Source organism: Malurus melanocephalus, unplaced genomic scaffold (assembly GCF_030028575.1).
Source record: "Malurus melanocephalus ecotype Western Australia unplaced genomic scaffold, MMel_1.1 scaffold_549, whole genome shotgun sequence".
NCBI lineage: Eukaryota > Metazoa > Chordata > Aves > Passeriformes > Maluridae > Malurus > Malurus melanocephalus.
The window spans coordinates 102,486-126,949 of NW_026623781.1; the positions used below are offsets into that span (position 1 = coordinate 102,486).

Genomic DNA, 24,464 nt, shown 5'->3' on the forward strand with positions numbered 1-24,464 from the left:
AAACACACTTCCTAAGAAAATCCATGGCTCCCTACACTACTTGTTTCAGAACCATGACGGTTCTTTCTATTAAAAGAGAAAATGAGTGGGCAGCTGGCAGAAGCAGAAATTTCTGTGATGTTGATTCAGAGTAGTTATTTCAAAAGGCATTTGGCTTTTTTCACCGCTTTCCCATTTCTTAGCTGTCTTTCTTCTCTTGTTTCCTTCCCTTGTCTTTTCTGAGCAATCTCTATTTCTTTTCTTCAAGTCATAGAAGAGATTAATTTCCAGCAGTGCACATTTCTCTAAGCTAGACAAATTCATCCAAAACTCATCTGCATCCATTGCTTCCTCTTGGAGATACATTAACCAAAGTTAAACCACAAGAGATAYTTGAAGGCTTCTTTTGACGTAAATTCATTGTCATCTGTCAAATAATAAAAGTGAACACTATTTCTTTAAAAAACAATATAAGATTTACTATACAGCTTCCCCAAATGCCTGCTCCCACACAGCTGTKCTGCAATGAATTCCACGATCTGGGTTCTAGGAGTCCTTTCCACCTCATATGGAACTTACTGTTTTCATTCATTTCACGTCAATACTTGCAGAAGTTAACACATGGTTATCTCTGTGACTATGCCTTCAACTTAAACATTCTCAAGGGCTTATCTTACATGGATGACAAATCATAATACAATTATCTCGTTCAGATTCCAGATGGCACTTATTTATCACTGCTGGATCGGTTTTTTTTTTTTTCAGTTTTAGAATGCGATTTGCAACATGACTATAACTTTTCCCTAAAAAAATGATTCATCTTCATCACAAATTGCAGACAAGAAAGGTCTTCATGAAGTAGGTCTGCCCACTAAACATCACAATGCTTAAAAACATATATTCATTTTCACATATTTGTCTTCTGATTCCAACACAGTACACAAACTTAGCAAGACTGCAACCCTGCTGCCTGATCAGTGGGCTGGCTAGTAATAATGGGGAAGGAAACCCATAGTGAAAATTTATGCAGAGCTTAAAAACAAAACAAAAATCTGCAGCCAAACTAGAAAGGAAACAAAGGAAGAAGAGGGCTCTCAGTAGCAGGCTTACTTTCCAGTCACAATTTCTGGTGTAAACTAAATCTATCTGTGCTTTTGATAGARCAGCAAATGGGTCATTTATGTATTTTCATCCTTTTCTTGGGGTGGTATTTTCCTGTAGGCATTAAAGAAATAAAGGATCAGTCCTGATGACTATTTCTGGAGAGAATTCATGCAAACAAGCAAACAAGCAAACAAAGCCCAGCCTGCAAAGCCAATTACATTTAGCTGATGTACTTAAGTGACCCAATCTAAAAAGAGGTGAGAGAATTGGATAAATTATAGAAAGTCACTAACAGCACGGCTTATGAGGTAAAGCAAATAACTAAAATAAAACACTGCCTCAGTTTTTGGCTGCAAGATTCATCCTGCAATTTGACACTCTATCCTCTGAAAACAACGGAAACTTGAAATCAACTTTAGCAACCATGGGATTCAGCTCCTGGAGAGAAAAAAGCTGGCTGAGAAACAAGCAGCAGTCAATCCTTATTGTTCCTGCTGAGGTACTCAATTGAAAAGCAACTTCTGTGATACAGATAACTGCGACAGGAATTAAACCAACGTCTTTAATTCATTCCTGTGAGAGCATAGGAAGCTGTCAGATGGTAAACATGCTAGGATATAAATAGTACACTTCTATTTTGAACCAGGAACATCCTGATTCAGAAAACGACCTCTGCTTTCTGACACAGCTCGAGATGTAGCTTGAGATGTTATGAAACATGGAGACGAAGGAGAAACTGGCATAGCAGCACAATTCTTAAGGGATGCAACTTGGTCACTTTGAATCCCAAGCTCAAATGGCACTACAAATTTACCAGCAGAAATTCAGCTAGCTGATATTTACCAGCAGAAAAWTCACAGGAAAGCCTGAAAAGGAAGTCAGCTTCTAGACAAAAAAAAATGCTGCTAATCAGAAATACCTTTTGTTATAACATAAGCAAGGGAAAAATAAATCAGCATAACTTTCTTAGCTTTGCTCTAATATGTATAGTTAAGYAAATGTCCATGTAGATAGATCCTTCCCCTCTAATTCCACAGAAAATAAGGCAGGCTTTGCCATGGATTGACATCTAGGTTTGGCTGAACTAAAGAACACGAAAATAAGCACTGAATTTTAAGCACCTCTCAACAGCTTCCTTCTGTTCCTAGGAATACAATGACCTCTTTAGAGAAGCTCAGTCCTAAATATTTTTTTTCTGTTTCCTATTTCCATTCTGTTGTTCTTATACAAGAGCTACTAACCTGTCTTCTTCTCCACTATCTTTCCTCGTTCTGTTTATTACATGTGGAGACCTCCTTCTCCAATGTAATTTTGATTTTACAGGACACTGTATCATTTTTACATGGAATGGTTCTTACAGATTGTCTGACCAGTCAACAAGGTCCACAAAATACCTCACAGGAACCAGAACTGGGAAGATATTGTAGCAGGAATAATAAAAATATTCCTTCATCAGTGCTATTAAGTACTCCTAGTTAGAAGATCAATTGCAACAAGTGAATCAGTTTTCCCAGTCAYGCTTAAGACACTGAAACGTCAAGATGCTTCTTTCCAGCACTTTGCTGAGATCAGTACWCCTGAGTGCGACACAATAATAATAATTCTCACAGAATTGCTATTCCTTCCCCCAAAAGACTTTGAGTCTCCATCAGTCTCCATCTGYGCCTGTCAACTTCCACACTGCAACCACAGATTTTATACTGTACTCAGAAATTGCCAACCATTAGACATTTTACTGTACCGGGTTTCTGAGTGTCTTCACTACACTGTTAGAGGCTGAAACAACTTCCCTTCTTAATGCCTGTCTTCTCCTCCCACAGATGGCAGGAATATCCTAGAGAGAAGTGGGGGTTGAGTGTCCTTCATGTAATGTTAAGAGCTCTGGTGATTATCCCAGTGGAAATAAGTTGTTCACATTAAAAACATACAAATCCYTTTCCATCCACCTCAGAGCAACAAGAAACTGAAAGTACCGTAGGTGTGTGGAACCACTGCAAGGCCCCAGATTAGGACTGATCTAAGTGCATGCTGCAGTGGTTATTGCTTCTGCATCTGCTTGCACTAGAGGATGACTGCAGCTTGTCCCTGTGGTGCTCATTTGCTGCTTTTCCCACCACATCCCTTAAAAAAGCTGACAGAATCGGTCCTCATCAGTAGCAGGGAAAGAGGGGGTGGAGRTGTACCCGAGGTTTTCAGGACACAGGAGTTATTTCAATTACACTTTAAAGCACATCCCTRCAGAGCCTGCCAGAGCTAACCCGGGTTATTGGGGAGCGTCAGCTGAATTGAAGACATTGGGAGATCAAAGGGAGATTATTTAATGACTCCGAAGTTCCCCTCACTCACAGCATAGACAAGAAAAATCAGAAGTATAATGCCAGCAAGTGAAAAAAAGAAAGCAAAATCACACAGAAAAATAGCAGTAGCATGTGCCTAAGCCCAGACTGTGTGTGTATGTGGAATGTTCATACTCTGAAACAAATCATCTGTTTCCTCCCGCTGTTGCACAAACCAAAGAAGAAGGGTCAACTGTGTGTAATTTAAGTATGCAGACCATACATCTTAATAATTGYAACAGTTTTAAACATACTGTTTGCACTGATCAAACACAAGAAGCATTATATTTACTGTTGAAATACAGGAAATCTTTCCACTTTTCTAGTGTATCTTTCTAATCTACTTTAAATTATTTGGGTTACTTGACTTCCAAAACATTTTCTGAAAGGCTGGCCTAGAGCCCAAAACTATGCTGTCACAGTAAATATACTAAAGTTTTCAGTCCAMATATTCAGGTTCAATTTATTTCAGTTCTCCTGTTAATATCTACACTTGCTTGTGTTGCTACAAACTGTTCTCTAGCTGCTTATAGCAATCACTTAGAAACTCAGTAGCATCAAATTGTTATAATGCAAATGTGTAATAAAACCATTCAGAGTAGTTCAAAACCATGTTATGCAAACCTCTAGAAGCATTCAGCAGATGTGTGCACGGAGTTGAAAAGAAAATGCCTAGGAAATGTATTCCAGATCATCAAAAGGACAACAGGCAGTTAAACCTGCTAAGATAATATATACAGCTTTGCATTTTATCTGGGGGAGASCAGCGGTGCACACATGCAGAATTTAAGGTTACAGACCAAATGCAGAGYGCAAATAAAAAACAGGATATAACATCTCTGTTTTCACCCTTCCACCCACCATTCGGGATCACAATGAAACAAAGCAGCAAAAAGCCAGTGCTTTGTGAGGGTAATTTAATTATTCTAAAGAGCTATTGGAATTTCTTTAAATATTTCTTTTAAGTGAATGTGAACGTAAGTCACTCCACAGCACAAATACCAGACACAAAGAATAACACAAAAAAAGAATAACACAAAGAGACTAATTACTATTCTCACTCCATATCTGTCTGTAACACAGYACCAGATCTAATATTAAAATACAGGATTTCTGGATGCTTTTTCCATCTCGACTACTAAACACATCTATATTTAGGCCTATCATTTCACTTCTCATTGTCTCACTTTTGTCTTCTGCAACATGGGGATAATTATCTTCAATATCTAYAGATTCCACTGGAGCTGGTTTATGACTAGAATATTTAAGCCTTTTCTTAAGACCAGTAATAACTTTTAACAGGAGTGACAGACAAGGATCAGGTCTTTACAGGACATTCATCGTGAGTATCTATAAATATTTCGGTATTGCAGAGCCTATGGGAGGTCACAGCAGCCAACAGGTAAAAAGGTTATGAAACCGATTTAAAAAAAGACCKTAAGGTCTGCAGGGCACCCGCATAATTCAAGAAATGCCCCATCCTTGGAAGGCACGTCATTAAGGCAGATGTGCTGTGATCTTACAAGTGCCTCTCCTCTGCAAACTGTTCTTTTCCACTCAGCAGGGATCAGGAGACATCTTTATGACCTTCCTTTTTCTAACACTAATTCAGAACCAGTAACAGAAGCTGGGTTAGCAACCCCGGAGTGCGAACGGCTCTAATTTCCACAGCACTGACACAAAACAGGGTAATAAACGCCTTCTTGCCCTACCTCACTTTGGTATTTCAGACACAGGCAGCCAGGACACCCCGCAGCTGGGCTATTCCAAGAGCTCCCACTGCCTTTGTCTGCTCACCCAAAACTGGGGAGAATGGCAATTAGTACTGCAGCTGTTCGTTAGGAGCGACAGAACCAGCCCCCCAGTTCACAGGCAGCTCAATGAATGCAGAAACCTCAGGGATGATCAAAATGAAGTTCAGCCATCTGCACGGCTCAGGAAGAGCCCTCAGGCCTTCTCCTGGGGGTCTGCCTAAGATTGACACTTCCAGAAATGCTGAAAACGAAGTGTTCACTAAAGGGCTGTTTCCACATCGGGGGTGTAAAGACTTTCAGTCTGTGGAAGCAGATTTGGTGCAGTGCAGACATGGCAAAGACATTTCTTTCCCCGGCACTACAAAAGCTTTAGGGAAAACACCAGAAATGAGATACAAGGTAGGACACTGAATTCACAGCAGAAAAAAAATGTGTCCATGTAAGAGATATGGTGTAAAATCATTGTGCTCTACACTGAAGAATTACGTTGCTTTTCRTAATTGTGTAGAAGCTTTATGAAAGTAGCTTTATAGAGTGCGATCCCAACTTAAAACCCACACTGAACATTCTGCCACACATAACAGTGACCTTTGGTTTAACTTCCTTCCTTTTATTAAAATGCAAATACTTACTTTATTGAATACTGAATCAGAGTAAATATAGGCCATTAGCAAGTCAAATTCTGCCAATATTTCAACACAGTTCTAAGGAACAGATGCATAAATCGCATCACCCCAAGTGGCTGAGAAGTACACTGCTCTCAGGAGCACGGTACAGACAACATTACTCATCTACATTTTTGCTGCTTATTCCTCTTACTTGTGATGTTTTCCCACTGTAARGATTTGTGTTTATATATCCTCCAGAACAGGACTGGGAGAAGTGGAATTTTAGAGCAAGAGGTCATCAGCTACAGGGTGATACTTTGTTTGGCACTTTGATTGTTGACTAAACACTTAGASATGAGGTGAGCAGCAAAATATAGTCAGTTAAGCTGCAATAGTTTTATACATAAATATTTTCATATAGTGAGTAATAACACTGGGAATATCTCCCTTCAAAGGATATTCCATTTTTCATCAGCCATCACTCTGGCAAATCTAACTTCCTCCCAGGAGTAAAAGACGAATAAGAACCAAACCATGGCTGAGCCACAAGTTTGAACTCTTTGCTCTCTCAATAGTTTTCAYAACTTCTCCTCTTACAAGCTCGCCCTGCTCCAAGCACCTGGCAGACACAGCAGGATACATCTTCTCATTATCCCTAGGTAAGCACACAGACATCCKAAGGCAATTATTGCTAAAAATAACAATTGTTATGTTCCAACTTTTCAAAAGTGCTGAATTCAGGAACTTGTAAAACTGAGTAAAAATAGTATTGGCACAATGCACTTAATAAATGAGTGTCAGTAGTGAATGAATTGCCTGCCAGAAATACTACACTTCCTCTCAGTTCTTTAGTCCTATTTTAAGGATTTTCTTTCCAAATATGATACTGCATCCAAAGAAAGGACAAAAGGGACTATATTCAGTATTTTTACTGCAATAGTAATACTTTTTTMGTAAATATGAATGCAATCTATTTAAAATAAAACAGAAAGTGTGAAGAAGAGATTCACTGTCTCTAGTCAAGCAACATTTATGGGATTATTTGTGCTCAAAGCATAAATACTGCTAGCTCCTTGATCCCAAATCTATTATCAGTTCTGCAAAAAAGCCACTGTGCCAAGTTCCACTCTTTCTGATGAAATTCAAACTACATGGGTGCCCAAAGAACTAAGGGAATAGGGCATGCACCATTTTATCCCACTCCACACTTCATAGACAAGAAATGTAACAAAAAAAATAGGCAGAAAATACTTTTAAGAGAGGAATAGAGAGAGGTTTTTAGATCATCTGTACTGAATTTCCTGTCAGAGTGCAGAATGGAAAAGGCAGCTCGGTAACAAAGGCTAAGTTTTGCCTATACTGGAAATCTATTGCTRTATTGGAAATCTAAGGTTTGGAGAAAATCATTACATCCTTCTGGATGCRAACAAAATCTCTACCAAGTGTGAATCACTGTGAATATATTAACTCCATCYTCATTTAGGCAAGCTGCAGAAAACAAACCAACACAGAGCTAGTGAAAATGTGTTATATTTCAATTACAAATATTTTACTTCCTTTCCCTGCAACTCCACTTCGCCTGTCAGGTTACATTCTTCTTTCCTTTGTACAACCTAAGGACAGCCCCATAGCTTACATGAACAGAAGATTTAGGGTTTATCTACTGCCTCTTTTGACTAACAAGAGATGCTGTGTGAAAATCATCTAAAAAGAACTCCACCATACGCCATGTTTTTCATAAACTAAAAGTTGCGTACTAATACATTTTTAGCTAACTTCAAATTTTATCCCTGAGGTGTAAAGTTACTCTTTCCTAATGTAAAATAAAAATATCTTGTCAGAGCCACTTTGAAGGCCAGAATAAAGTTGGCTTTATCATGCAATAGAAGTTTAGCAGTTCCTTTCAAATAAGGATGGAATACTGATACACACACCAATTTTGTGTTCTGACACACACTCAGAGCCTAATAATGTATTTTATATTTTAAACAGTTATAGGACACTTCAAACAAAGGCAAACTTCAATGAATTTAGTTTTATGAAGGATGATGCAATCACAGTCCAAATCCTAATTGACAGATTATGCACAGCATGGCAAGCKGACATCCTACCAAATTTGGAGATCTAATTAATGCCTTAGAAACAGTAATATCCTTTATTCCAGTGGCTGCATGCAAACTCTGGAATATCTTGTGAGGCAGTTTCAAAGTTAATTTTGTGTGTGCATGTATAGCAGAGGGGTGTAGCTCATACTCACARTGATGTTGACAGAGATCTATTTCATGATGTTGCCTATTTTATTTGCACTTCTGTAGAGCAAACATGCCAAGTCTCTAAGCATACAAAACCAGATAATTTTACTCCCAGCAATCGTCAATGAGACCATAGTAGTTTGAGTCTGACTCCAAAYTGGGCTGGATTTGAACAGCTGCCATGGAGATTCAAGACTCCATGCAATTACTGACACAACAAAACATCAGACCCCTCAAAAACAGCAAACAAATTTTTAGCTTCAGTTAAAAATAAAAAATTCAAGCGATGCCTAACAACAAGAAAACTAAATAGGTCTCCAAAAACAAAATTTCTGTCATCAGAACAACCGTGCAACCTTTCCTTTCCTGTTGTGTACATGTCTTGTGAGTGTAAACAAATGTTCTTCATATTTATTACCATGTGTTTTTTGTAGCATCTGGCCAAAAAGGCTTTAATCCTTACCTGAGAGCAAAAGCACTGCTGTAACACAAACACCAAGGCAAACATGGAAAAAGGAGAGTCAAGTCTTGCTGAAAGTAATCTCTGGCTGAAGCATAACACAACTTTCATAAGATCAAAGCATCCAACTAAGAGAACTAAGAGAATGCAAAGTTCAAAAAGTGGCAAAACAGARAACAACAGAACATCTATCTGAAGACAACAAAAGCACAGTTGCGCCTATATTATATTTTGTTCCAGGAAGAAGACAAATGAAACAACCTAAAACTACCCTTCTGGCTTAAGAAAGCATTAAAATGTGAAGTTTTCATCTGATAATGTTATTTCAGAATATCACTGTAGTCCCAAAAACAGATCACATCTGAAAAAAGGATTAATGAACACCTGTTTCACATTCACACTCCTTATCAGGCCASTTAATAGAAAGTCCAGATCTTGACAAAATTATCTAATGTCATCCARTCAAAAGGATTCAACTCTATTCTGAACCACCGAAGTTGCAATGCAAAGACTGGGGAGCTAAAAAAAAATTAAGAAAGGCATTTGAGATGATAAAAATAATCTTAAAAATACATAGTGTTAACTTAGTTTTTTACACAGCCATGCCTGCCTGGGTACAACCTTCTGTACTGCCCTGAGTCATGGGGAGACATTGAATAACTACCTGGGTATCTGTAGTGTATTTTCTACACACAGAATTTTATATTCACTCCTCAGAAGATATCCACATTGCCTCTTGATTAGGGTTTATACWCCCAGTCACTCTGCGGGAAGGGTCYCTTGATAGTTTTCCTACTACCCTGAAGATTACTCAAAACGCAGCAGTTTCATCACCTTGATGAGGTGTGAAGAGAGAGAACATTAGATACATCAAGAAATATGACACGTACTGAGAAGCCAGTAACAATGATGAACTCTTTGGTCTCTAATGAGAGTGGGCAAAGTTCATGTGCTCCATCATTGTAACAATCRCTATTAACAGGAAAAATGTCACAGAATGCCATTTTTTATTCCCTTTGTGGTCTTCCATACAGCAGCGGTTTATCAGAACTTTGGAAACATTAGCCTCTTTCTCCTGCAAGACAGAATATCAGTGCCATTTCCACAGCCCAAAAATGCCTTATGAGTAGGCTGAAAATTCTGTTTTCCTCTTAGGTTACACAAGCACCTCAGCCTCAAAGATAAAATGTCCACYACCAGTTAGGAGGAAACCTGGGACGTATTAACCCTGCAGACTTATCCCTCTACGTGTGGCTATGCTGCAACATTTTCTTTTTCTGCTAAATCCAACTTTATGAGAAATTAAAACATCTTTATTGAGGTTGCAAAAATTGTATAGCACTCCCAAGGTAAAACCATTGCTGCTATTCCCAGTTTCACAACAAACTAATTGTCTTGCTGCTGCAGATTCTACCAATGAGATTTTTCAGCCCCAGGGTAGAAAGTATGATTCCATTTTGCAATATGGATGGTTATACACCACTTTAAAAATTCCTAAATTCGCTAAATTTGCTTATGTAACCTCACATTAAGCATTTTAATGAACCATGCTACAGGCTCACAGAAGTGCTCTGCTAATGACTATCAGCCTGCAGATGGGGTGAAAAAATGTCACACATCCAYAAATTCCTAAATGCATGACGAAGCAATCAACAGACATATCCAAAACCGCACTCTTAAAATCCATCACATTATCTCAGGCCTGTCAGTGACTATGAGGCAGAACAACACAGAGAGTGATTGTCATAATAACCAGCAAATCTATCAAGAATTAAAGAATGTGAGCAGTCAATTGAAATGAGTTCCCATGACACCTGACACTCCTCAAAAAGGAGAGTGGCCACTGTAGCTGCTGTGTGCAGGGAATGATAGGACCCATGAGAAAGTGAAGGTTTGGAGCCTACCAAGGTCCAAGTGAAAAAACAATTTCATACGGTAATTACTCCAGTGCACATTGGTCAGTCCCCTTCTGCCAAAATATGGGAGGAAAAAACATCAGCTGGGTAAGGGTAAACAAGGAAAGACAGGGCTACCTTTTAACACTGMTTATTTCACCTAATGTTTATGTACATGTCAAGAAAAAGAACCTCCGTACTCAAATAATGCTCTTCTACTGTTAAGAAAAAGCCTAAAATCTAACTTGCTCCCTGTAGCTGATCCAATGAGCTCAGTAACATTTCACTGAAGATATTGTGGGGTTWTGYCCRAGCTYTGAGTGTGCATTCAGTGCTGACAGACATGACAGACACAGGATCAAGCCTTATCTTCATCCTGAGAATGCTCTGTCCACAGCTGTACCTGTGGTGTTAACCCATAACCCTTCAARCTGCTGTTTGCTCATGTCTCTGGATTACTGTTACTTGCACACATGTGAGTAATTTTAACTTCTTTTACAGAATATATAAACATTGAAGCATACCAAAACAAAATTGTACAGACACTCAGGTGTCTGGATTTCTATATTACATTCACTAGGTTTTACATTTTATTTACATTATATCAGCCTAAATGGGATGTCTTCTACAATTGCTCTTTGAGGTAACCTTAAGTTTGGCTATTCACCAAAGAATGAAATATAAACTTAAAACAGATACTTATTTATTTTTTGCAGAGTAGTAAAAACCAGAACTACTGAATACATAATAAATTTTCACCATTACTCCAGCAGATCCAGCTCCCCTGGAAACCACAGTGACAGAGGTGACAAGACCAGACCAAGCACTGGCACTACCCAACCAYCAACTACAACATTAAAATTTGCTTCAAAAAATATAACGTCAGGATGTTTTTAGGTTTGTTTTGTTTTGTTTTAAACACCCCAGCTCCTGATTCACTATCTACTATACTACAGCTAGTACTGGAATGCTGAGCTGGGCAAGTTTGCTTATTCAAACACAGTTCCTGCAGGGCTTTTTGTCTGTGTATTTGTTTGTATTTTTCAAGACAGTTCAAGTTCATCTGGAACATCTTTGAGACTAATGTCACCTTGCCTGTGGTTAGACTTCTTGCTGAATATACTCTCTTCCAATCAGCCCTTCAGGAGTTGCAAAAAAAAAAAAAAAAAAAAAAAAGCCAAAAACCCCAAATAAAATCAAGAAAAAGGTTTGAGCACTGGTATTTCGTTATACTTGTAGTTTTAGGAATTTTTGGCGTAACTTCACTAAAATACTGCACTACATTAGAAAAATGAGCAAAAGWCTGTCTTTTATCTACCTCAACCCCCTTCCAGTTAAGTTCCAGTCCTGATGTTCATAAATCACTCTTACTTTAGCTTAATGGACTTTAAAAATAAATATTTGCTGATAATTGGGGAAAAGTTACTTATATTKTTCAGTAGTGTCTGGCATGAGCAAACTGAAATCTGAAATGTGCTCACTGAGTGAGAAGTTCAATCAATTCTCCTCCTTAGTAAGGATTTATTGAATTTATTCAAAAATTATGATGCATAACCTAATCAAAATTTAATTTAAATTTCCTCCAAAGTAAAGTAATAACATTACAGTGGTTGATTAATGAATTTGACAGTATTTTAATCAAGGAAATTCCTAATTGTCCTCAGTGCTAAAATAAGGATCAATTAGCAATTAAACAATAAGGAATCAATCAGATAGATAGATTGCTTAAAATACAACTGCAATTACAATTATATGGCACTGTCAACAATAACTGAATATATTTTAACTACTCCACCAACATATTTAACTGTAAAAATCATGGTGGGCCTCACAGGCACACCTTGCCTATCGCAGCCCTCAGCAGGGCTAATGAGCCCAAGAAGCCTGGAATGCTTTGCTCCCACTCACCACTAATTTGTGTCCTCTGTACAGCACTGCCGTGAGCCATGGAATCACATCTTCAGGGAAACAAAGGCAGTTTATAGTGAAAAGGGCTCCATAGCATTTGCTCACATTGGTGTGTGTCCTGTGTGAATCATCTGACACTTGTGTGTCCATACAATTACACGGTTTGCAGCACAAATCTATCCCAGAAAGCCCCACACCACTGAATAAAACAAGACACCTGCAGCCTGAGAGAACCTCACACGGTGCTTTGGGCTCACAAAAGCAGCCTTCTTCTTGTTTGCTTCAGGACAGGAATGATCTGAGTGTGGCTATGCAGCRTTCATCCCTTCCTTGTGCATAATCAATCATCCTTCAGTAACCAGAAAATTGAGGCTTGTCTAATTCTACAGCACCATGGAAACAGGGAACCGTGTGCTCCTGCGTGTGCACATGCCAGCATCATAGATATCTGCTTCACACAAAACCTGCTTGTTTTAATGATATGAGACATTTTCCCCAAAGCAAACACCAGAAAGTGCCTGGCTGCGGAACAGTTACATACTCAATTCTATTYTGGAAAATGCAAATAAATTACATAAGTTATGCAATAACTGGTGAAATATCACATACCTGGTCACTGTTTGACAATAAACTTTTCCAAGTATTTTGGAGATAAACCCAAAAAGACATCTTTTAAAAAGACTTTGCTCACTGCGATCAGATTAAATGACATATTGTATGCYCACTTAACAATTCCCAAGAATCCCTTCAACCAGCATATAATGAAATTGAATGTACTTTTATAGCTAACCTACAACCTCTTAGAAAAAAWAAATTTACATCAGCTCTTAAGGATTAAGATCTAATGTCATAAATAGCAATATACCACTGTTTTCAAAGCCCTTTAAAATAACTTCCTGACTTCAAGACGCAGAAAAACAGGTATGCTGTTGTTTCATAGAAACAGACCCTAAAGCCACACAATATTGAAGGATATATTTMGTGCTTGCTGGAAGCATCCTAACTGCTATTTTCCTGCATCAATATAGCTGGCACTCAATTCTTTACTGTTTTTTCTCAATTTTCCTCTGTGCTACATAAACCACAGCTATTTTTAGTGATTGTCAGATTTGAAGGCTACAAATCTCTGTAGTTATTGCACCCTCCTCTTCTTGCATATAATCTCTCAATTAAAACAAATGTGTCCCCAAAGAACTTTGAAGAAGAGGCTGAATTAACAAACCATTTAAGTGAACCAGAAGCAAACCAATCCCTTATGGATACAGAGTCTGCAATTAGCCAAAATGCTCCATTTTGCTGCWCACAATGAGGCTGAGGCTCAATAAAAATTAAACATTGATGCAGGCAAGGCATTCCCATGGGGCTCACATATATTAAACCATTACCACTCAACAGTTGCTTTATGTCCAAGAAACTGGGACACAGCTTGAGACTGGCTGGCTGCCTATTTGATAAAGTGGAAARCTCTTGGTGGTAAGTATTTCCCCTTATTTTCATATCCCAAGTGTCGTAAACAGTCTCAGGAAGTTCTTAAATGAGGCTCCTAAAGGTCACATGCTTGTAGAGGTGCCAAAGAGACACRACTCAGGCTCTGACTGTTCAGAGGGTGACATTCCATAGGTTCTGCATGGAGTCACAGCTTTGCCTTTGGATCAGCCCAAACCAACAATCCCCAGCACCGGCTGTCCCAAAACCTCTGAGGATGAGGCCAGCAGTKTCTTAAAACACTATCTGAATTTATGTCTTAGCTTGATTGGGGTGCGTTCAGCAGTCCACACTTCAGTGATGACCTTTTTAAGGAAAAATRCAGAATTTAGGTGCCTTCATTACCACTCTGCAGAGCACAAGTTGGACACATAGAATAAAATAGTTTGAAAATGTAACTATTTCTACTTCAATGGGACACAGTCAGGGAAAGAAAAATTGTTTATGAAAATGCTCTTTGAAGCCACAGATAAGTAACCCACAATTTATCAGCTCTTTCAAATCCTTCAAAAACTGAAGCACTGAGCTTTTCACCTGTGCCAAGCTAAAATACACGATATTTCAACTTTCCTATTTCATCAACCAGCAACCTTAAACATTAGATAGCTAATTAATGAAAATGTTCAGCATGTCAAGTAGTAAACCACTGTTCAAAAAAAGGGTATTTTTAAAGCCTGTACTACAACAATAACAGCAATTTTATAGGACTATAAAAGAACCTTCAGCTGCAGCTGCAAAACCACTCACCACCTTGGAAAAGCTTATTCCAAAATAAATGGGCTGATGTTCTGAAGTTCAGCTCTCATCCAGACACCCTCTATTATGTCAGCCTTTTATAATTTGTCTTACTCTGTTCTTACAAGGTCATCATGACTTTCACTTCTCAGTAGAATCCAGCTTTCCATCAATAGAGTGTGAGGATCAAAGAGAAAATAAATGCATGTGGCCACTGGACTGTTTTAATTCTCACAAACTTCACAAATCCTCAGCTGGTTCATGCTCACCTTTCGCAGGAGGAAGCAAATCCGCTCAATATTCCTCAGCCTCTCCCTCTGTCAAGAAAAAGTGGGGGAAAAGGCAGGAGATTAACCGGTGTTATAAATGAAGACAATATATTACAATTACAAGGGGTCAATGTTTTAATTAATGCAGTGAAATGACACATGTTATTAATCTGAAATGACAGCATTCACTTCTTACCTACTACTTGCAAGCCAAATGATTTTCCCRTTTCTAAGTCCCAGTAAATTATTTTTCATCTGTCACTGGGTGTAACAATACCAGCTGAAGATTCAAGTCTGTGTTAATCCTCAGCCAGAGGCTGCAACTCTTTTTTAAGTCAGCATTTGTGGCTCTATCCAATTGTGCCAATTTATATCACAAAGACTTGGTCTTGCATTTTCAGGTACCCRACCTCTGACTTGAAGATAAATCTGAGTGGGCAAAACAATGAAGTTTGTATGGTAGCTCTTCCCCTATCCCTAAGATGGTGCCCAAACATGTGATACTAGAATTTAACACTTTAGTGAAAAATATCTGAAATATTCTAGAAATGCCACTTTAAACAACAGATGCATTCATAAATACTGAAAATCACTGTAATTGAGCATCATGACTCAAAAGATGTTCTAAGCTCAACTCACAGAAGACAAATCAAAGACAGGCTCTSTTTTCAATGGCTCATAATGAGAAGCTCACCAGCAAAACCAAATTTTACTGCATACCCCCATCACTGGAGTTACTGTGAAAGATTCTACTTTTAGTTACACTGCAGAAGGCAGAAGGGRTTTGTTGTCCTCAGAAAACGATCTGATATTTTCATTTACACATAGCAAAAAATTTTCCAATKAACTTTTTTTAAACAGGTAATGTACTATACCAATGTGAGAAGCCAACTCTCCCTAAGCCTTTCACATTTCAAATGTTTCAAAACTCAAACGTGTGGCGAATTTAATTCTAGTCTTCAAAGAAATGTATCTTTTGCTTTCCTGTCCCCAARTTTAAGTCATTTTTAAAAAGAGGTATGATTTTGGAAAGGTGATGAGGCAGTGGCAGTTTGATAGGCACCAGAAAAATACTGCGCCTCTTTTTGGAGCCTCTGAGCTAAAACAGAGTCAGAAATTTTATATTCCTTTTACAGYGCAATAAAGAAAACTATCCCACCAAATAAATGGAATGTGGGCACAAGAAACTGTGCATATGGAAAATGGAAAATACACTTGACCAAAGATACAAGAAATGCCTGCTAAAAATCTTCTCTTTATGACAATATAAATGGCCTCAACATGTATGCTATGCAGAAGAAAGCAACATGAGATTATTGCTAGAAAATCTCATAGARGTTAAATATGTAAACCAATCACAGAACACTTTGCTGTGCTTTACTAGAAACTTTATTTTTCCTTTTTTGATTGCACTGCTAATATGTCTGAAAAAGGGACTTGTTAACTTCTTTTTATCATGGAGACCAATTCCATTACCATTTTAAAATAAGATGAAATTATTTCAATAGAGCATCTCAAGTTTGAGAAAGCAAACAGTTTACTGGAATTTGGTACATATCAATTCAGTGTGCCATTCTCAAGATGGGAAGTAAAAACAGATTAGGTGAATTGACAATCAGATTACTTCCAGTAAATTCAAAATCAGTTTACATCCACTGAAGTATTCTACATCTACATTTTCCATTTCTTCACATAATTTCTTTCTTCTCTTCTCATTCTTTGCTTATGTGTTAGTGAACAGTAAAAAAAATAAATTATTCTAAGATTATAAAGTTTATGCTTAAAATCATAAGTGGTCCAAGCAGTACAAGTCCTCTGCTGAGTTATGAAAYAAGGATAAATGGCAAAGTATTAGTTACTAAATCTGGTTATCAATTGTAGGCAATTAAAAAACTTGATACTCAGTAGAGATCAAATTCAGCACCTGTCATAATCACTGCCATTCCCAGTGAGACGGTGGAGAGCCAAGTTCTGCTCTTGGTTCTGGTGGTACAAACTGACACATGTAGCTGTAGTCAGCTAAATCACCCTAGATCGCAGCTTTAATTAACAGGGGCATTTTGATATGCTTCAAACTAGGCTGCATTTTTTGTCCTTTACTTAAAACTGAGTTTATAGTCCCAGGAATTTACTGACTTTCCATAGCAGATGCAGCAAAATATGGTATTTATTCCTAAAGCACAGGAGAATGTAGAGCCCTGCCATGGGACAGAGAGGTCCAGTCATGCATCTCTTGCGGTTCATTGATACAGMCAGTATGGGAGAAGGTGGTCATCCCAAGCTTAAGCATAGTATTTCAAAAAGCAAAACTTGTGGCACAGAAGGAAAAGGTAAAAAAGAAAGCATTAGTATCACATTACATTCTTCAGTTTTTGAATTTCCAAATTACTTTCCTGCCTCCTTCAGCAAAAAGAAAAGCTATCAGCCTAAGAAGTCACCATCTGGCTTCCTCAGACTGGCCCAATAAATCAATTTTCCAAACCACAGCTGACTTCACAGGAGACTCCCTCTTCATTTCCACACTCATCCTTCACTGCCAGCTCAGTGCTCCCCGTTTCTGGAGCAGCCCAGCTCTGCGGGTCCCGGCTGTACTCACTGCGTGGGCTGGGTTGCACTGGTCGATGGGGCTCTTGAAGTCTGTCCGGAGTTCATCAAAGGCAATTATCTGAAAAAACAATTGTTTCAAATCCTGTAATGAATGCTCATTCAAACACTTATTTTCCTGAAGGGATTAATGAGATGCATTGCCTCCCTTCCTTGCTTTCCAGAGAAAATATGGAAAAACTGCTTCCCCAACACACTCCCTTTAGAACTAAGTAGTTAAAACAAAACAWGGGATACTCCTACGTGTGACACCTAGAACTCATTAATCTGTCACTCTGTAAAATCATATCTATAGCCTTTTCAGTGTTGCTACTTTCCATATTTCTTCCCTCATATCAGCAAGAATTTTTTCTCAGAGTTCCACATGACATGAAACAAATGAATACATCTCCAAATTTGATGGAAAAAGTCATTGGCTGCCTAAAACACAGAGATGGGTCAAATATGATGATCCAGGTTTAGTAAATGAACAATCTATTAGTTGTTAAATCTACTTCAGATTAATTCTATATTAGTATCAGTTTTACCATTAAGCTGCTATTCATTAAGCAGCTTTTTTGAGCAAACTCCTAAAAGGTAAAGCACTCTAGAGAAAACATGCCCTTCATAAATTCTGTCAGATTTTAGGACTTTATTTCAGACCTCATTAATAGGGAGATCTTTTGCTCAGGTCCTTTGCTTTCCTCCATTAACAGATGGATTGAGACACCCCGGTAATTTCTGGTGCTTTTAAAGTACAACAGATAAATTGTCCATAAAAATAATACTGTTTGATAGCATTTTCTTGGAAGACACRGAAAATCTCATATTAAATCTAGTGAAGAGCTAGTGTTTTCTARGACGACTGTTTCCTTGGAAAGAAAACTGCTGCAATACTCCTCAGCATACTTCATTCAAAGATCTCAAAGCACATTCTTAACTTCATGTTTACACTCCAGTAATACCTTTTCTTCTGCTTTTGTCCTGCTTCACATGAGGAAGGAAAGCTCATTGACAGGCATCAAATAAATAGATGTTAAAAACAATTAGTCCTGTTTAGACATTTAACAACTCAAAGTCTCTGTTCTTAAGAAAAGCTGATGGAAGCACAAGGTAGCAGTCTGGTAATTAGTAGATGAGTGCAGTAGCCATTCCAGGATGTGTTACAGACTCTTTTCTGCCTGGCTGCTCAAAAAAGAACCAACAGGGTGTCAGCACAGACCTGCTGCAGAGCCAAAACACATTCATTTAACAGAGATGGAAGGCAGGAGCAGAAAACATGAAAATGGCCTATTCTTGGATCATAATAATCTGGTGAGAGGCTCGAGAATAAAACCCAGAGCTACAATCCACAAATTTCAGCACTGCTCCACATCCCACTCTAATGCTGCATTCGTCACACCGAAGCACATTTAAAAATCAAAAGTGTGGCATTTTACAAGAGCACTCCACAGAATTGCATTTATTCAACTATGACAAGTCAAAGTAGCAGAATAAACCGCAAAGGGAACTATAAAATGTGATTACAAGTGAAGCATTTCTCCCTACAGATGCAGTATCTCTCCAAGTTATGAATTAGATCTGCAATGGTAAAAGAGCAACCAACAGAAGCTTTGAGAGGCTTGCAGTACATTTGTGAAGAATAAGGCTCACTACACCTATTTAATACTTCTTGGACAGGTCTTCATATTCTCCAGCTGATCCCACTGCTCAGACAGTTACAACCACTTGAAGTCAAACACACATGTAACTGGGTATCTCTTTGCAACTGGATATCAGCATCAGCACTGACAGAAAGGGGAAGGATGGAAAAGAGGTTAGCCTCAATTATACTTCACATTTATATGTCCTTAAATTTTTCTCTTTTTTTTCTATATGTAAGTGCACTGAAACACATCTGATAGGTATTAAGCACATGATTTTCACAGAAACAATAAGTGTAAATGCAACAGTCTCACAGACAAACCTTTTGAGACGCCTGCAAGTTATGACAACAWTAAGATACATTCCTGCTACATTTAAAAGAGATTGAGGTTTGGTATCAAGCACACACAATTGGAGGAAAGTTTCTTTAATAAAACTTTCAGTGTCTCTCTAGAAGGAGGCTGACAAAAATAAACCCTCCTCCATTCTTATAATTTTATCTTAAAAAAGTTCCATAATAGTTTATATTTTGTTGTATCTCCAGAAATATGTCTAGTGATGATGTGAAGACATCTATTTTAATTTATGGAAAAGCACATTCCTATTTCTCATTTCTCAGTTAGAGTAAAAAAATTTCAAGTTAGGCAGGCTCAGAATAAGAGGAATATGAAGAAACTCCCAAAGCATTTTGGGGCAGTGTATTTTTTCTGTTTTGTTGTGGTTGGGGTAGGATGGGTTGTTTTTTTTTGTTTTCTTTTTTGTTTTTTTTTTTTTTTGTTGTTGTTGTTGTTTCTAAATCTCATAATGTTGTTTGTCCTAAATCTAAACCACAACTGAGTAAAGCTGTAGCTTCTTAAGATTAGCAGCTGCTCACAACACGCTGAGCAAGTGTGCAACAAATTATTTTATATTACTGAAAATACAGCTGGGCTGTGCTGCAGTGGGGTTTACATAATTAATTAGGAAACATCTCCCTCTTTCAATTATCAAACAATTTTCAATTTTTAATTCAACTCGCCTTCTGTAGCAGCTTAATGCCCTGAGTGTCTGGAGCTGCCATGTTTCCATGCAAACCCCAAATAACCAAATACTTGTCTCCATTTAGTATTTCACAATGCTTTCATGGGAGTTGCAGTGCTCTGACCATAGCCACAGGAACAACTTTCCTGCCTGTTCCTATTTCAGCTGGATGCAGCAGAGCCRTCTGATTCCCACACATCCACTGACCAGAGGTGCTGAGTGCTCTGGGACAGCATCTGGATGTGTTCAGGGTCTGTTTCACCTCACAAAGCGACACATTTACCAGCATCTTGAGCAGAGCACTTCATCTCAAGGCAAACAATGTAATAGATCCCAGTCAGGGCCCTTCACAAGAAATGGCATTGTTTCACCCTTGTAAATGAATGTATTTTATAAGGCATTCATCATATTTTAGTTATCCCATCTAATTTGATCSAGGGTGGCAATTAAGACTACAGATGATACACAAACACATGGACATCAGCAACCCCATCTCTCCAAAGGCCACACAATGAACAGACTGTTCCAAGGAAAGATGACCAGCCTCTATTCACAAAGTTGAACAGAATTTCAGAAACATGTGCCAGGGACTGGTCTTACAAAAAAAGGAGTTTATTTCTATTAGTAAACATTAATGTTGTACACAGCTTCATTAACAGAGAATAAAGACTATATAGTATTCATTTAGGAATTTGAAGAAAAAAACCCCACCAAGTTGTCTGCTGACTTGCAAAGCCTCATGAGGGGAAAAAAAATAAAAAGGCATCATGTTTACCAATAATATTTAGAATTACTGCAGAAACAGGTCACTGCAATATCCATCGTTCATCCAATCTCTGCCTTCTGTCTTGGGGAATTTTCCCTGTGAATCCACATTGCAAATCATTGCAGGAAGTTTGTTCTGCCACTGCCCTAGCCATGCTTTTCCCTGGTGACAGAAGTGTACGTGTGTTTTCCACCTAATGAAACTACAGTTCTATAAAAATACTGCTTGCAGTCTCTGGTGATTCACACCATCTGCAAATCTGGTAACTCCAAATATAAGTCAGCAAGGAGTTTGCCCCAATTTATACACATAATGCATCGATGAGGTCGTGATGACAATACATGTTGCAATTGCAATTATATTTATAAAATTTGTTTTCATTACCTGCACTCTTTCTGCTTATCAGAGAAACCACAACAACTTTGAATAGTGAAGTATTCTCATAAGACTGAACATGAATTTTGTTTTCTTTCTAAACTTTTTACCCATCAAAATGAAAATTTCACTTGATGCTAGAAATTAGCTGTGATAWCTCATTTTTAGGGAAGATTTTTTTTAAAATCACTGAGCTCTTACAGAAACATATTTTAATTGATAACGTGGTGGTTTAGGGTGGCAGTGAAGTTGGTGTGGGTGTGAATCCAGTGACAGCAAAGAAGTTGGATATTATTGCTTACTGGCATCTCAGGAAAGTTAAGATAAAACAGAACTTGATGACAACCACACTAACCACAGAACAGAACAGTAACACCTAACATATGCTTCCTTGCCACCACCCTGTCAATGCAGCACAGTCCCATATTGAAGAAACTGTCTTTAAAGGCTCCTTTAGACAATTTGTCTCCCCCTCCACACTCACAGGCAGCTTTCACCGTGCCCAGACCCACAGTTCACAGGCTGACTGCAAGTCAGCACATGGACAGAAGGCAGACAGCATTAGGAGCAGGCTGTGCTCCTAAACTTCATGCCCACCCAGCAGMTGATGCACAGTAATTTTAACTGTGTTGGGGATATCATGTTTGAACCGTGAGCTGATCCATTTTGATGCAAGTTGGCTGAGGTGCTTTGCTGCATTTTGTTGGGCAGAAGCAGCAACTGAAAAAATGTGAGACAGCCAGTCAGGTAAGAATGGAAAAGGACCTGGAAGGGAAGGGGAGTCACTGCCTTGATACGATGGAGTAAGGGAGCCCATAAGGAGCTACAGAGAACAGGGACATCAACCAAGTGACAGATTGAGAAAACCTWTTTCTTACTACCCAATTCTTATCATGATATGAAATGAACCCAAACAAGAAATTTAGCTATGTGGTTGGTGAACATTGATTCAAGACAGTTGCTCTTCCCTCTTAGTTTTCTGGTTGAACCGATCTGCTTAATGCTACCAAGCACRAGAGATGGAGGGGCAACCTGCGTCAGATTCCAGAGAACTTTATCCTTTTGGTCATGTTGAATTTCCTGTCTATATCCATTTGTTAAGTATCTCCTATTAAAAAAGGAAAGAAGTCCCAAGTTTCAGTTTCCATCATACCTCCCCATGTAGCTTGCCAGACATTTCAGTGTATCTGAAACACTGGTGTTGATGAGAACCTTAACAATAGAGCCAAATAAAGGCAGAGAAGAAAGTGAGATGAAAAGTATTCCTTTCTTCTCTYTTCTCTCCCCAAAGTATTTAACTTCCTGAGTATTACAGTTATTAATTCACCTCATATGAATAAAGTAAACAATAATAACTAACAATGCTTCACAGTTAGAAATCTGCCTTCCAGGCAATGAAGGTCTTAACAAAGGAAAATATAATTTCCAGTTTTTACACAAAGGGAAAAATGAAGCTCAAAGRAATTAAATTATTTACAGAATCAGGGGCAGAAGAAGAAAAGCCTCTGGATTGCTGTACCACATAAAATTTAGGGGAAACAAAGAATACTGTCAGTACACTAATAACATGAGAAGTGAAACCATGCACATCTCTCTGATTATCGTGTTGTTGTTCATCTCCAGAGCAGAACACCGCTTTAWGCAGAGCCTTTTTGGATTAAGGTTGCAAATGGTTTTAAGTCACACAAGGGTAGAAAATTGTTCTATTTCTCAGATTTCACACTAACAATTGTATGRCATTTCCTTTCTCTACTTAACTTGAGTTTCACAGGCTGCCACTATCAAACAACCCTCCACCGAAATCCAAAATGTGGCTCCATCCAGGGCTGCATAAACACCTAAGCACCCAGTCTACATCTCTCTACTGAAGTTCTGTCTGCAAAAGGATGTTCCGTTTAGGACAACATGATTTAAACCTTTTAGGCTCTAACTGGAAACCTAGGCTAACTTAAGTCATGAAAATTTTACTGCAATTTCTCAAGTATTTAAGCCAGATCCTAAGATTTTTCCAATTGAAAGTCCAATATACAAACTTAAAAATGTATAATCTCCATTCTGTAAAGATGATCCARAAGGATTTCTTACATACCTATGGAAATATGGATGTATAATGGTACTAYTGTAATGAAATACTGATGAAAATCCATTAAGGAAGGCTCTCTTGCTGAGAGCATGTGTACACAAACAAGCCAGCCTGCATTGGTATATTTATACCTACATAGATAAAAACTATACAAGTGACAGTTAAACAAAATTAAAAGCCACCCCAACCCTATACAAACGGACAAAAGCAATATGACTGCATCAGCTACACCAAATCAGATTCCCAAGCCTGCAGAGAAATGCAGGAGAAACCACTAAGAATGCAGAATAACTATTTGGCAGCCACCTACAGTAGTCCATCTACTAGTATAAACACGAACAGCTACATCCACATCGTGGAAAATACAGAAATTTGTCTTTGGGAACACAACCATACTGTACAGAGCTTTGAGTGCCTAGATTGGAAAGTTACTATGTCCATGCTACCAGTTATTATTGCAGCACTGCAGACTACAATTTGAAAAAGCAACCCGATTTCTGAATGCAGAGAATTCCTGTTATTAATTTTGACAAAACCATTAAACTACCCTCAGCAACTGCAAAATTCTGTAGTGCTCACAATGATTCCAGAAGRATGATTTGACAAGCATCTATTGACAGATTTTTACAACTGCTATGAACTGGGCTTTTAAAAATAATTTTATCCAACTGCAAGATGAAGCAGTTTTTACTGGCTAACAACAGGATTCTGGTCACAGATTTCACTTGCTCACCACAGACACTTAAATACCTTGTCCAGTCATCCTGAAACTGAGATGTCAACCTCCTTCYACAACAGAGCTGTCAGCCCCCTCCTGCAGCAGAGAGACAAATGTCCCACTGATTCACCAMAGACAGAGGTGACCTGTGCTTTTATCACAACTTTATACCCACTCACTSTCTTCCTGTCTACACCAGCTGAAATCCAGCCAGACAAAAATCAGCTGTGCACAAATAAAGTGCATTTTGCTAAGAGAAGGAAGACAAGCAGCAAGCTGTGCAGGAGGAATGATGCTAATATAGCTGTACAGAGCCTGCTTCTAAATAGGTTAATAGTTTTGCTCCCTGCAGCTACAACACATTTCCAAACAGACCGCAAGCGGAGGAGGAATTTTTAAGGTAAGTCCAGACTGCCATCCTTCCTTCCCTCCCCAAAGGATTTCACCATTTTGTTGTCACGATTCTTCTCTTTTTGTTTTTTGTTTGTTT

At 38.3% G+C, this 24,464-nt stretch overlaps 1 protein-coding gene across 1 annotated transcript in view; it reads right to left on the minus strand.

The window, feature by feature from the left end:
* CNIH3 (cornichon family AMPA receptor auxiliary protein 3) overlaps positions 1-24,464 on the minus strand; it is a 44,008-nt gene that overhangs the window by 6,254 nt on the left and 13,290 nt on the right. Inside the window, exons 2-3 of the mRNA XM_057382112.1 lie at positions 17,382-17,450; positions 14,786-14,833 (exon numbers count right to left, since the gene is read on the minus strand). Of these exons, the coding sequence (XP_057238095.1) occupies positions 14,786-14,833; positions 17,382-17,450 (117 nt within the window). The remainder of the gene's footprint in view (positions 1-14,785; positions 14,834-17,381; positions 17,451-24,464) is intronic.